The 14393-nt window shown below is 42.8% G+C and overlaps 1 protein-coding gene across 1 annotated transcript; it reads left to right on the forward strand.

The window, feature by feature from the left end:
- Positions 1–6185: 6185 nt before the first annotated feature.
- On the forward strand, positions 6186–14174 carry LOC145901746 (uncharacterized). The gene is made up of 12 exons (XM_082989517.1): positions 6186–6365; positions 6561–6659; positions 6721–7794; positions 7887–8011; positions 8109–8265; positions 8438–9086; positions 9326–9441; positions 9542–9711; positions 9959–10074; positions 10152–10306; positions 10594–11070; positions 13342–14174. The coding sequence occupies exons 1-11, from the start codon at positions 6260–6262 to the stop codon at positions 11043–11045; spliced, it is 3219 nt and encodes a 1072-aa protein (XP_082845643.1). The 5' UTR covers positions 6186–6259; the 3' UTR covers positions 11046–11070; positions 13342–14174.
- Positions 14175–14393: the final 219 nt, after the last annotated feature.

Genomic DNA, 14393 nt, shown 5'->3' on the forward strand with positions numbered 1-14393 from the left:
GAATTTATAGCAAAATAGAAGTTTGAAAGCAAAACCTGGAAATCGGTGTAATACTCAACTCTACACCATTTCGTTTGACTGAATTATAAACCTAGGTGGTAAAGACTGTGAACAAATGTTGAGTGTTAGTCATATGGTCATGACAAATTTGTTCGGTTTGACAAAAAGTGACGAAGTGATTTAATGCAGAGGAAAGAGAGTGTTGCAAATCCCACAGGAACGTCGTTTCCTTGCTGAAACTTCCACTGTAATGATGGCAGCAAACAACTTTCGTCTCACGAGTGCATGACGTGCCTGAAATAAACCAGGAGAGACCACAATAATGTGTTCATAAGTTTTCCCTATAGAGTAAAATTCAAAATATTAGCCTTCCGAAGTCGATGTGATGACGCAAACACGTCCAGAGTGCTCTACAGGAAGGTCACTTAGAGCGTTTGCGTCTAGCTCCTCGATGCTGTTTTAGTGGCACTTCTTACGCCATGCGCATAGAGTAAGGCCTTGTGTAAAGCCAATAACTTGTAAATATTTCTATACATAGTGAAAGAAAGTGTATATTCTCGTTTGAGGGAATTAGTTTGTTCTTTCGCCACAATTGTGTTTTTACATGCTGTTCTCTGCAACAAGAATCAGTTTTTATCAAGGTGCCAAATTTGGTTCAGCTTCATTCCGGTTTGTGTCTTTTTCATGTTAGTGAGAGATCGTATCGTTCGTTAACACGCGCGGACTCAACGGGGCAGAGGCTGCAACCCAAGAGAAATAGAGACATTCCGTGCTTGCCTTGAGGCGTTTATCACTTATCAAATAGATTACTGGAGGGTCGCGTTTTGTGCGGTCATATTTGTTTAGACGAGCGCGCCTTTTTCCTTTTGAAGTTAGGCCCTCTTCCAAAACATCTCTTAGCCAGCGGGTTGGCCTTTGCTTTGTCAGCCACAGTCCAGTAGCTAAGACGCACGGCAGGGGTCAATACGAGAGTTTCTCTCGTTCGTGCAGACGGGTTGAGTACAAGCAAGTGTCAGTATGTTTTACACCGTCCAATAAAGCAAACATGACAAAGTTTCAGTTGAGACGGGTTAGTTGGATTACAAATCTAAGAAGTTACTTTCTCCAAAGGAAAGGAAAAAATCCAGGCGTTTATTCAGGCAACGCGTGACGTTGAACTGTTTACCGCCGTGTGAATCACAATTGATTTTCGTGCGTGTGCGAATGGGTGGGAGGTGGAAATGCAAGAGAACGTCGTTTTAAGCAGAAATTTTTCGTTACGTCTCAGGACTACGGGATAAAGTCAGTATCGTAATTACAATGGCGACAGCGCACTTCAGATTTTGAGCAGCTGGCCCGCGTTTAAGTGACAATTACATCAGCTCCGATAGGTTTATTAACCGCCTATTTCTACGTAAAAGCTGCCCACAACCGGACCCGCTTTCACTTAACTGTGTGCTTTGGATGCTTCACCATTTTTTCTCTGCGTGAAGGTTCGTTGAACTGCGGTTTGTTTACCCTTCGTTGTGGCCGATATTATTGCTGACAAGAGCGTACAAGATTCGACTTGGGTAGAAAGGTTGTTCACCGCCGTGGAGGGATATGTTTTACTGTTCAGGCGAGATAAACCTAACAGGAAGCATCAAAGCCGTTACAATTGTAAATCTAATTATACACATAAGAGTAGATGGGCTAATCAGCGAAATAATCAGTTCCTCTGATTTTAACGAGTTAATGACGACGTATATCGTAGTAATCTGTGGAGATGTCGGAAATTCAATTAACAATTCGCAGTCCACACATGTATATGCACATTGTGGATTTTCACTTGTCGCAGACAGTTTTAGGAAGTAGGCACAGGCTTCATCACTGAACATTCCGGTGTTGAAGAACCGCATAGCGAAACGAACTGACGATACAAGGAGCTGTGCTGTGTTGCACCACAGTTGAGCGCCAGGTAGTTCTCGTTAACCTTATCTCATGCCGGCGCGCCGCCGCCAACGGTTTTGCATGAAAGGTTTGGAGTTTTTGTTTTCTGTCTCTGTCTGGAAGTCGATTCCGCGTTGAAACCAGCTGTGGTTGCGTCGGTCTGTGAAAGGGCGTTTCAATTAACTTTTAAGGGCTTTCGCCGATTTGCTGCTTTGTTAGCCCGTGTTCTTCATTGTCTGGACAAGTCACCTGAGCTATGAAGTTCAGACATTATGTCTTGCCTGTTCTACGTAAAAGGAAAAAGTGACTGTATTGAGAGTGAATTCTTGAATTGAGGCGATTAAATCAAAATAGAGAGGTTATTTCGGCTTATTTTTTACAAAACGGGAATTTACAGTTATTTGTTTCTTTTAACCAACAGCAAGTTGTTGTATGTTTGGTTCAGTGTTTGTGCAAAAATAAAATAAAATGTACCTAACCTATCGAGCAATAATTGCGCATTCTAATATGAACAAGAAACGGGACATGCCACAAACGTTATACATGTTAAACACTATAAACAAACGCGTATCCGGCCTACTTACATTTGGACACTTGTCGGTGCGGCCAATCGCAAAGCGACAATTGCACCCGTGTCAAGTGGCCGTTGGCCTTGTGCGATCCAACGATAGGAATGACGTCATGGAAATATTGTCTCTCAAGCGATACAGCAGAGGAAGTGGCGCGGCCTACGGTTTTGACTTGACACTTTTTGCCGCTGTTTTTGTCATCACGAGGTTTCCGACTTCACGTCTTGTGACGCCTCAGCGTTGTGGTAGATGTTGTCAAACACAGTTTTGAAAAGACGCGAACCCGTGTTGGGGTTTGTACTGGAAAGTGTCATTGTAGACGGCGCAAACCGACTCAGGTTGCACGGCATCTCGTTCTTGTGCATTTACGTTCTTCTGTGCATTTATCCATACATTCACAACTAAGCTCATGTCGAGACTTAAAAATTTTTTTTATAAATAAAATGTCAACGTTTCGATACCGACTGAATTCACGATACGTTTATTTTTTTGCTTTTTATCTGTGACAAGTTGAATTAACGTTATTCGCTGACCGTATATTGTTTTTCAATATACGTATCGCAGAGGGAACGTAAGATGTATTCGTTTTGTCGTTGACCATATGTCCTATTCCCCAAGGAAACGCGCCTTGAATTTGGTTCGGTGTTGGATTTGGTTGGACAACGAATTGACAGATTCTGTGCGATTAATTATTTATGCCCGTTGGTTTCATTTTGCCGCACCAACGCATTGTTGATTGGCAAAGCAGAAGCTCTGGTAGCCCCAAAAGCTGCGTCTTTATGTTTTTTTTGAAGAGTTGGTGCAGGTGATTGATTTGCACAGAACATAATGATAATGTCAGCGCTGATTAGGGCGTGGAAAGCAGGTGTTGATTTGGCAATAACCTGTCAGCACCATACAAGGTGCATGCACGCCGTTCTAACACCCCTGCGGGCCGAGTTACAATCGATCTGCTGGAGAGCCCTTTGCGACGTCGGCGCTGTATATGTTGCCACCTGACCTTGTGGTCAGGCTGTATCCGTTGATCTGCTGTAATTTTCTCTGCCGCGACTTCAAGCTGCTGTCAGTAATAGGCAGTAGGTCCCGTGCACCGTGCTTGACAACTTGAAACACGAAACTGCAGTCAAGCACACTATTAACCCTTATATTGTCAGTCTTGTGTGTCGATTATACGGTAATTTGCCACTCGGGGAAGATACAGGTTTATTAGCAGCAGTTTGAGAAAGTTATTGTTTTTGTTCTTCTGTTTTGGTTTCCACTACAACCTCCGAAAGCTGGCTAATTGTTGGTTACACAAACATGTTGTGGTCATTCTGTTAACAGACTTAAACCGTTTGGGTACAAGCTTTTTTACAATAAACCCACGTTTATGTTTTCGTATTGACATGGAGCATAATATGAACATAGTCCGATAAGAGGCCTAAGAGGAATATCACCCCGCGGTATATTGGTAACACCATCCATAGTTAATATTTAACAGATAACATACCTCAGTGATGGCAACGACAAAGCGCGCCCAATGGCACCCGATAATTTTCCTCTCAGCTGTGTGGGCCGATTTTTGAAACACAACTGAGCAACGCCAATGACGTGTATTTCGCTCGCGGTGAGAAACTCAGTGACGCTGAAAACTTATCGAGTACCTCTTGGTCAGGCCTGCGAATATGTGTTATAAGCTCGTGGCGCCAGAAAGTTAACGACACTGAAAATTATTTATTACTGATTGCTGGGTCGCGAAAGTTAGGTGACAAACTAAAGTGCCATCGTTCACTTGATGGGTTTGCTGTATCGTATTTGTTGTTTGTTGCCGAATTAAACAAGTTAGGCTATAAGCAAAGGAACTGATTTTTTATTTGTTTAGCAAGGCGCCAAATTGTTTAAATTTGTGTGTTTTGGGATTCAAATAAGTTTAAACGAGGACAATGTCCTATAAACTGTATAAAACTGCAGAAAATCCTTTCTTGTTGCTGCTGTTAATCGAATCAGTAGAGATAAGTGCAATTAGGGTCCGGAGTAAGAAGTTAACTTTATGGTCGACACAGCTAACAAGCCCTAGTTGCGGATTTATGGTAGTCTACTTCAGTCGTAAATGTTGACAACGGTGTCAGTCGACTGCCTTATGTCCGTAGGTTATCCAGAGTGAAAATCGTAAAAAAGATTCACTAAAATCGGTTATTTAACAGAAAGTTGACAAAATTGACGAACAGGCAAAACTGTCATTGTATGCGAGTACCTCAGCCGATAGGATTTAATTCGTAAGTCGCGTCAACAAAACCAAGAGATTAATTCCTGCCGTGGGTGACCTAATTGCCTTGATTTGAAAGAAGGAACGTCGATCAAGGCTTGGGCCAATCTGATTGCAATCATCAACGTCAAACCCTCAGTGGTATCCGACTATTGTGTCCTTGATATCTTAAATTGATTTTTTTCTTATTTTACCTTCTGTTGTCAATTGATTCACGTGCACTATCTGTAGCAATAGGATTAGTTTTTGCGAGTTCACGTTTTTTCTACCGGCCGATTTATTGGTGTTAGTGGGCATCAAGAAAAGTGTTAGTAGCCTACACAAAACCTACTTTGTCAAATAAACCAGCTGGGAGAAACGGCAGTTCAGGTAAAACAGTAAACTGGTCTAGGTCAAATTACTCTTGGTGTTGGTGTTCTGTTCCCCTTTTTTCTGACATAGCTTGAGCTGTCGCTATCTAGTCATCCGTATCACAACACAGTGAGCGTTTTCTTTGGCGTCATGGCTTTGTTTCGTTACTAAACCAAAACTCTGTTAACAATATAGGAATGTTGGAAGGACTGAACAATCATTTTGGTAATCCGTTAGTATTTGCCAGTAAGCGTAATCCCGCTGAGATGGTAGATGTAAGTGGATAGTCATTCGTAGAAAGCGGAATGTATGAAAAAAGTAACGATACAGAGAGTCGACTTGAGGATTTTTCGCCACAAAAAGGTTTTTAATGGATATATCCGCAGCTTCAAATGAGTCTGTTAGGGCAAAACTGCTTGGAAAAAAGATTCTGAAATGAAATTTGCGTCATTTGGGCGCAGCCTGCGTATTTGCCCTACACTCTCTTCACTCCGCTAATGTCGACCACATTTTCGCAAATGGCGTTCTCTTTACTCGTAACAGGTCCACGAAAAGGCTTTTGTTGCGGTTATTGGACGTTGTTGCCTGTATGATTGCCCTGTATGGTTTGTTCTTCTGTAATTCGACAAATTATACCGATATGAAGCACCTCGAAAAGCCCTCACCATCAGCTGTATAGAGGCGAGTGGTCGAACAAAAGGAAACTGATTAAACACTATTGTTTCCAGTGCCTTCAAGCACGGCCGTTCCGCGCGGGTCATGCTGATTCGGGCATCAAGTTGTCGTCAATAGCCCTAGTGACTTGACGGTCGTTCGTCCGTCCGTTTGCTTGAAGAGTCCGGGCTGCGTTTTCGCGCGTAGGTGCGAACATTAATCTTTGGGGTTATACAAGCTCATGAAATGTTTGTCTAGAGCACGAGTCCCTTTTCTCGTTTTGCTGAACGCAAATAGATAGTTTACACCAGGCTTTCAGAAAAATAATCTCAGTTGCATACCTTTGTTGTAGGCATACGCATATATACTTGTTTTTTGTGCCCACTGTAGTTTGATAGCCTTAGGTAGACTGGAAATTGTTTTTCCTGTAATTTACACCTTAACCCATTTTCAGATTTCACCACAACTTAAAACTGTGTCAAAGGTAGTTTTTTATTTTGATAAAAACACACGTTTGTGTGTTGTGCATAAAATGACAGCTGTTGATTGTACACCAAACATCGGTTATGTCAAAACGCCCTCTCGAATGATGAGCAAAACATCAGATTATCTGCGTGGGAACACCGCCACTAAGCAAAGTAAGAACTCAGCAGTTTAGTTATTAAATGTGTAAACATAGGATGTGCTCGTGACTTATCAACTTTTTGTTTTATCTGTGCCCTTTTACTTTGTGTGTATATATGTTGTTCATCCATGTTGTCCTTTTGTATGAAATAAAATGATTTGATTTGAGTAAAGTTTAGTTATTGTAAAGGTAATTTGTATTTGTTCAGATCCTGAAAGTAGACGAAAAACAGCTGCAGAACGACTTGAAGCTGACAAGCTAAAGTACGTCAAAAGTTCCAAAGCCCGACAAAGAAGATTTACACTAGGTTAGTTTTTGAAGAATAATTACCTTGAATGCCAACCCTTACATTTGTACTTTTCTTTAAGAACTCCACAGTACATCTCCTCACAATGATAGTACTGGAACACATTCAATGGGAACTGCCTCTACTGGTTCACCAATAAATGTTGATGAAGATGATGTCAGTGACTATATCGGCTGTGATGTCACAAATGGCATTTCAAAAGATAGCATTCACAGGTCACAAAGCAATGGAACATTTTACAGTGGCATCCAAGCTGTTCACAAAACTGTTGTTCGTTCCTCAACTGATACTGACTTTGCAAACAGGTTAAAAGCTTTGTCCCCATCATCACAAGGTAGTAGAGTGGGACATGTTGAAAAATACACCAAAAACAAGGCCAGTAGCAGAAAAGATGTGAGTCAGAGTGATCTGCATGACCAAGGCTCATCACCCAAAGACAGTCGAAGGGGCAAATCGTTTTCAAATGTCCTAAGCAAAGCAAAAGAAGGAATAAAAGCTGTAACTTCAACAATTGCTGGTGGGGTCACAAGTGAAGACAGTGATTCAACCAGGTCAAGACAATCAAGACCATCTACTGCCAGCAAATCAAGTAAAGTTCGTTCAGCAAGTGTTGGTGCCAATGTATACAGAAGCAGAGAGCATGCTCCAAGTCGTGTGTCCGACACCTCAAAATCCAATGGAATTGCTTCTGACAACCCTGTGATGAGTCCAAGGTCACAACTTAAACATGCAAGACAAAACTTGAAGAAAGTGAATAGCATGCCAAAATACAATCCGAAAACCATTTTGGGAACCAAACTTCAAGATGAAAACCGTCTGGCATTTGTATCACCCAGTTCAAGACCAAAGAAAAACACTTTCACAGTTGTCCCGAACAAAATTACAAACACAGAAAAAAGTGCACTGGAGAGAAAGAGCTCTGATAAGCTGGAAAATTCCATCAACCAAATGCAAACAGACAAGCCTCGACCATCAAACAAGCCAACATATCTGAAACACCGCCCACTGTCTGTTATCGAAAACAGAGATACCAATAATCGTCTTAACATCCAAAGTTCCGTCAACAAAAGTTTCGAAGGTCCAGTGGCTGTTCGGCGAAGAAGTTCAACAGCAAAAGATGAAGATTCAAATGAAGGTTTGTGTGTGTTCATGAAATTGATTGATTATATACATTGTATACCAATTGGACAAATAGATAAAATGTTTGTGTGTTGTCCATATTTACAGGAAATGATGTGGATATCACTCAAAAGGATGCAGGACCGGGTATACGTCGGGTCTCCTCACAGAGGTTGAAAAGACGATCATGGGATCTTGCACACACCATGGACACTAGTTTACAGTTAGCCATGGTAAGTTGTGTGGAAATGTGACATTACGATAACAATCTGTAACCAACACAAATCATTGCAAAAATATAGTGTATTGTATGTTGCTTATCTTTTTAAGAACAAGCAAAGTGCACCAACGTCATTAACACCTGATCCTGATATGGTTTTGACAACACCATTCACAAACCTGCCAAAACAGAGGAAGTCTTGGAGCAGATTACCTCCCACAAATGATAACAGGCGTCTGCAGAGCAGCAGAACTTCTTATCATGAAGGTTGGTTCATGGATTAGTTTTATTGTGAAAGTCCTGGGTGAAGCCTGGTTTGTAGCTATGTTCAGATGTATACCATTTGTTATCATGCATAGCAAACAGTACAATGTACTTACATAGCTAAAGCTTTAGTTCAAACATTTTTAAGGCTTAGTTACATTGTTTGTCTTGGCAGACATGTCTCGGGCAGGCTCACGGAAAAGCATCACTGAAGCACTCGAGGAAATATTCAATCCCTTGGAGTTAGACAAAGACATGGACTCCCTCTCACCTGATGCCAGTGCGGAGTCAAAGACACTAGTTGGCCAAGCGACCAACACACCTTACGCACGGCAACAGAGTACTGAAAATTCAGTTGCTGAAAACATCAACAACCTCCTTAGAGGTGGTGATGCCGTTGGTGACATGGAATACGACAATCCACCTCGATCAAAAACCCCAAGTTCTCGTTCCAAAACACCCACCGGAGACCAAAATATGGATTGTTTTGGTGGCAATGATGTGGACATTGGCATGGGTTCCCTAAAGTACTACACAGCACCATCATCACATGGGAGGTCAAAAAGTTCCTCCAACTCCTCACCTGATTCTGTGCATAGGAGACACAGCAGGTACCAGGATGATGCCCGCAAAATGTACGATGACAAGTATTCAGAGTCCAGGCAGTGGACCAACTTCACTGAAAACCTGGGAAATGCTTCACAACCTTTGAATAGAATTGATCTCGCTCCGTCGACAAATCAGCAAGTTCCAGGTGACATTCCTAATTCACCAATGTTGGCACCCAGATCTAGAAGGGAGGTGGCACCTGATTGTGGACCAAGGTGAATATTGTTTTTTAGTTTGAACAAAAGTGTGTGATGTAAATCCTGCACACAGTTATATAATAATGTTCATCAACAATTGTATTTGGATAGATTATTATTATTATGTGCAATACTTATTCATATAAAACTTTACTTTGCAATGGTTGAAAATCATTGATGCCATAGATTACAACTTCCTATTTATTGATTTAAAAATGAAACATAGTGCCACTGATTTGACCAAACATTGGTTTCAGAAGCAACACTAATTCCCTCAGTCGCATTGGGCAAGGACGAGATGATCATATCAACACCATGCGTTCACAAAACACACAAAGTTCAGCATCTGCTGATGTCACAAAACCATTTACAGGTATGCACAAAGGGTATATGATATGTTTTATGGCCTCTTGGCTTTGACAGCTAAATGCCTATGTTTATATAACATGTTGAATTTTATGTATGTTTCTTAGCTTTGACAGCCAATGATTTGAAACCAAGAAGATCAAAGCATTCTTATGTAAATCCTGTGGCCCCACTGAAGCCAACCCTACCCTATGCCATGCAACCCACTTCAACAAGGGGTAACAGCAAACGGCACACCAATGCACCTGTATCACCGACTATTTCACCCCACAAACAGGTACAATGTGCATACACATGTACGTTTTTTTACTCAACTGTATACAACTGTTTTCTATGTATTACATGTGTAGTACTAGTACATATTGGCTTAATGGCATGAATAATTAAAATTTGTCCCAAAATCATCAAAATGTCACATATTAAATTAAAAATGAAAATGTATGACAAATTTGGTTTGTATTTCAAATCCTTGTAACTTAGAACTTTTGCTCAATAATTTTATTAAACATTGTTGTCATGTACAGCCAGCAAGAATGACACCTCCACATAGCTCCAGATCAGCCTCATCAACTCCCTACTCCTCATTAAAGAGGACCCCAACCTCTTCAAGGAGTTCATCACTGAAGAGAAACAGACAAAGGTTTGTGACCTTGACCCGAATTTAATTTATATCATTAACAAACTGCTTAAGTTGAACTTTAATAAATTTTCATTTAGGTCTAAGTCTGACGTTAGTTTGGTCCAAAACGAGTTGGATCGATTTTTCTCCACTATGGGAATGGACGAATACATGAGGTCCCCACTTCCAAATTCCACAGACACTTTATTCACCACAGCTCTTGTCAGCAGTGAATCTGATTTCTCATTCGCAGGTTTGTGTTTTTGTCTGTTAACTGCAGAACTAACAGAAACAATTACAATAATTTGCTGTATTCAATGTTATGTAAACAACTACCATTTGATTTTTTGGAATTTGCTATTCCAAGGCATGCTGCAAAAAATAGGTTTGCTTACAAAACAATACTGTTTTTAAGAGTAAGTTTGGGGAACTGGGACCAGGCACACACCCTAAAATTCCTGAACCAATTGTCAACACAGTTCTAACGCAAACGCTCAGCATAGTTAACCTGCCCTTAAAACCGTATTTACCTTGACGCAGGTGCCTCGGCATACGTGCGGGATGGCCCTGACGAGTCGGTGCCGATGGAAGTCGACCCTATGACCGCCAGCCTGGCACAAGTGCCTACAGTGAGCATTATTGAAAAGAATGCTCGTATTATGCGCTGGTTGGCGGCATGCAAAAAGAGCAACGCACCCTCTGTGCAACAGACTTCAACGGGCGGTGGTAACGCTCCCAGATCACCTCGCATTCCAGTCTCAGTGCCGCATAAAGACGCGTTGATGTCCGGTAGAGGACATAAAAATTCCTCGCCACCTCTTCCTGTTCGCCACGGAGCACGAAGTTATGGAATGGAGTCCTCGCATCACAAGATGCACGCTCTCCACTCACATCATCACAACAACACCCGACGTCATCATTCTCAGCCTTTCATCTCGTCGCCACCTCCGATTCCTCCCCGTGTCGGTCTGCCCAAAGAATCGGACGTGTGAAAATGCCTTCGTTTAATATGCACCGGTGAGTCAAATATGTCATATATTGGCTGTGGGCGATGTTCCATATTGGACGTCCTTAGTAAGCCAAACAGGAATTACCCCATTTACCTTCAAATATAAATCCCCATTGTAAATTGCTTCGTCAGCGCTAATATCCGAATATCCCACTTGAAAACACACATAAGAAAGTTTATGCAACATGAAATACTTTTGTTTATTTTTTGTTGCGTACGTCAATCGATTATTCGTCCCTTTGCTTACACCTCGCGCAGTTGTTAACACCAAGTGTATGAAACTCAGGCGAACGACAAGTCGCAGCTTGTCAAGACCTCTATTCTTTTGCCCGCGGTTTGCTTAGAGCTTGTTGTGACTCTCGCAGCTATCAATCCGCTTTAGAACTTGGCGGTTTTTAATCCCGTTTCCGATCACAGCCGCTCCACGCCGCGTCTGTTTCCGCGTTGTTTTGACAATCAGAGAACGGACTCGGGGATTCTAAGCCAACCGTAAGGGCGAGAAACAAAAGGAAACGGGCTGGTCCAGTTCCGTTTTGATGCATTGCCCAGTTCGGACGTGGACGGAATGCCAAACATGCGCTGTAACAATCGATGCGTGTATCGCTTAAGGCGGCCTCTCAACACGACAAGTTAACAGCTAAACCATGTCGTACTAGGTTTCCTGCTTGCGATATATCGGGATCGCCGCCGACGATACGGTATACGCCAGTGCACGAGCTGTTCTGACGTGCGAGGGATAATTATGTAGCGGTTAGCTCGGTGAAATAAATTTTAATCGACGTCCGTTCGCACATGCTTTGAGAACACCGGGTGCGCTTTTTGAGTTGACTGTAACGCGCAATCGGACGATTTCTAGATGCCAAGTTTGTTTGCATTGCTTAACGGGCTCTTTCCTGATCTCTGTGCACCGCCAACCGCCGCACCTACTGCCCAAATTGCTGTTTAAACTTCGGCTTTGCAACGCTCACTTTTTGCGTTTCATCGCATCTTTGTGTTTAGCCGTCAACACAATGACCACTGGTGCTTGACGCTACCTCGCCATTAGCGCCTTGCTCGCGAAAAGTCAGCGCGCGCGCCTACCGCCAATTTGTTGAGTATCGCATTGTACTGCGTTTGTCATGTGGAAAAGTACAAACACCTCGTCAAGCTTGGTGTAATGCAAGAAACAGTTGCGCCGAGGGGTCGCGCCCAAGTTCGCCAAATCGCTCACTGGCAAATCCAGGATTGTTGTAATAACAAACATTTCGCTGTCACCAATATTTGCTGGACAACCACGCAGAAGTAAGAGGCTTCTACAACGAAAGCAAATGGGACACGGCATTTCGGGTACCACGGATCAGCACGGACTATTTAGGTCATTCTCTGAATAATCAAATAAATGTTAAACTAAAAAAAGATGGTGGTGCTGTTTATTTATAACATGCGTTTGATAAATCAATGTTGTTTTTTTGCCAACTCTGGCTGAAAACTTTGGTATAATACCGACTTGATCCAGTTATCAAGAGTCAAAACACGCTACGGTGATCGGGGGGCACCCATAGTTGTCAGTCGCACTGGCAGATGTCCACCTTTCGTTACGCAAACATTTTAATGCATCAGTCTCCGCGGCTTAACGAGTCAAGCAAAAAGCTGTGCATACCCAAAGTTTATGCTCACGAAGTGGCGTGTCGATTTAACGCTTGCGCATACCTCGCAACGCCTCGGGTGTGACAAAACATCCAAAACCCGGCCGTGAGGCCGTCAAAAAAAAACGTGAGGCAGAGAAAGTTGGTCGCAGCGAAATTAAACCCCGCGCGCGATGCAAGTGAGCGAGCCCCGGCGTGCCACGGAAGCACTCTGCATGACGGGATCCCGATCCACGCCATCCGGCCATATATGGATCCAACGAGGCGCACACATACGCGGGATTGGAACTCAACAAGCCGTGACCGTGCCCCCGAGTTTACGTTTCCCGACTTGTTACCGAATTGTGTCAACCGCTCGAATCAACCTCCTCGCTCTGTGTAACCGCATAATCACCCCCTATCGAATTGATGATTCGTTCCTAATTCACCCCCAGTCGTATGGATCGCTGGTTGGGGTCGGGTTTGTGGGTTAAGTCGCGCGTGAATGGGGGGCAGGGTCTTCCATCTTACCTTAACTGGAATCTGCTTTAATCCTGCTGTATCCTTTTTGCGAAAACACATAGCAACTTCAAAGAGTCGTACTGACGGCGATTGTTCGGTGATAAAGCGATCCTCCAATCACCACCAATAATATGTACATTTGTATGTTTACAGATTATCCAATTAGAAGCCACGTTATAGCCACGCTTTCCACTACCTCCGGCAGGTGGCACCCTGCGCCCTGTTGCCTTGACGCAAAGCTGCTTCCACATTTGGGTGAAGGTCATCAGTAAGCCTTTTTAGTGTTTCCGACACGCGCAATGGTTGCGCGCATTCTGTTTCCTTCAATCGATCGTAGGTGTCTACAAATATGAAAGTCGAATCAGTTTCGTCGCCAGGTGCTTTTATTGTTCCAAGTCTTTGCGGTGGTTGAACGTAAACTGGAAAACCGACACATTCTGCGCTTTTCCTGGCATGCACGAAAGCATGTCGCCCACCAAACAGTATTATGTCGCTATGTTGTGTATAGAGTGTAGACGACGGTTGTGACGTAACCAACAGCTTGCAAACTGTGCACTCTCCGTGACTTTACAAAAATAGTCCTGTGCTTATGAACCTGTGATCGTATGTCGTCGTTGTGTACAACCAAGCCATGTTTGTGAACGCAGGGCTTCGCTGTATTTCCATACTTTTCATGTCAGCGCAAATTTCAATCCCATATCCCGTTTTTAACCCGGAGTCAAGTGACCGTAGCCACCTTATTACGAGCTGCTATTTGCCAATTCAATCAAGTAACATACCCGTTGCGTTCTAGCGCCCTGCAGTGGATTGTAGTCTACCGCCGGCAAGTTTCAACATCTTCATTGCAGCTTCCTTTAAACCCCTTTCCCTTCCCGCTTTGAAGTAAATCATTATTTTTTTTGCTTCGGTTTCATGCTCGTCATTTTTTCTCGTTTCTTTTTCTTTATTTTCCGATCGTGGAAAACTCGAATAAAATACGAATATTATTTCGTTGTTTGCTTTGCATTTAGCATTGTGATGTTTGAAAAGATCTTCAAAACTATTTCCGTCTGATAGCATTGTCTTGCAGGCTTGTAGTAGCGAGCAAGGTAATTTCTTTCAACACCGCACGCTAAGCCTTCCTGTTGTCGCCTAAATGGCAACCAGAGGTTCAGCCAAGGTCAAAACAACAACGGCCTCTTTTGAATAGTTTTATAACTGACACT

This window comes from Ascidia mentula, chromosome 5, assembly GCF_947561715.1.
Source record: "Ascidia mentula chromosome 5, kaAscMent1.1, whole genome shotgun sequence".
Taxonomy (NCBI): Eukaryota; Metazoa; Chordata; class Ascidiacea; order Phlebobranchia; family Ascidiidae; genus Ascidia; species Ascidia mentula.

Coding starts and splice junctions, on each gene's coding strand:
- LOC145901746 (XM_082989517.1), top strand. CDS start 6,260: ATGACAGCTGTTGATTGTACACCAAACATCGGTTATGTCAAAACGCCC. Junction 8,012..8,108: donor CTAGTTTACAGTTAGCCATG/GTAAGTTGTGTG, acceptor TATCTTTTTAAG/AACAAGCAAAGTGCACCAAC. Junction 8,266..8,437: donor CAGAACTTCTTATCATGAAG/GTTGGTTCATGG, acceptor TTGTCTTGGCAG/ACATGTCTCGGGCAGGCTCA.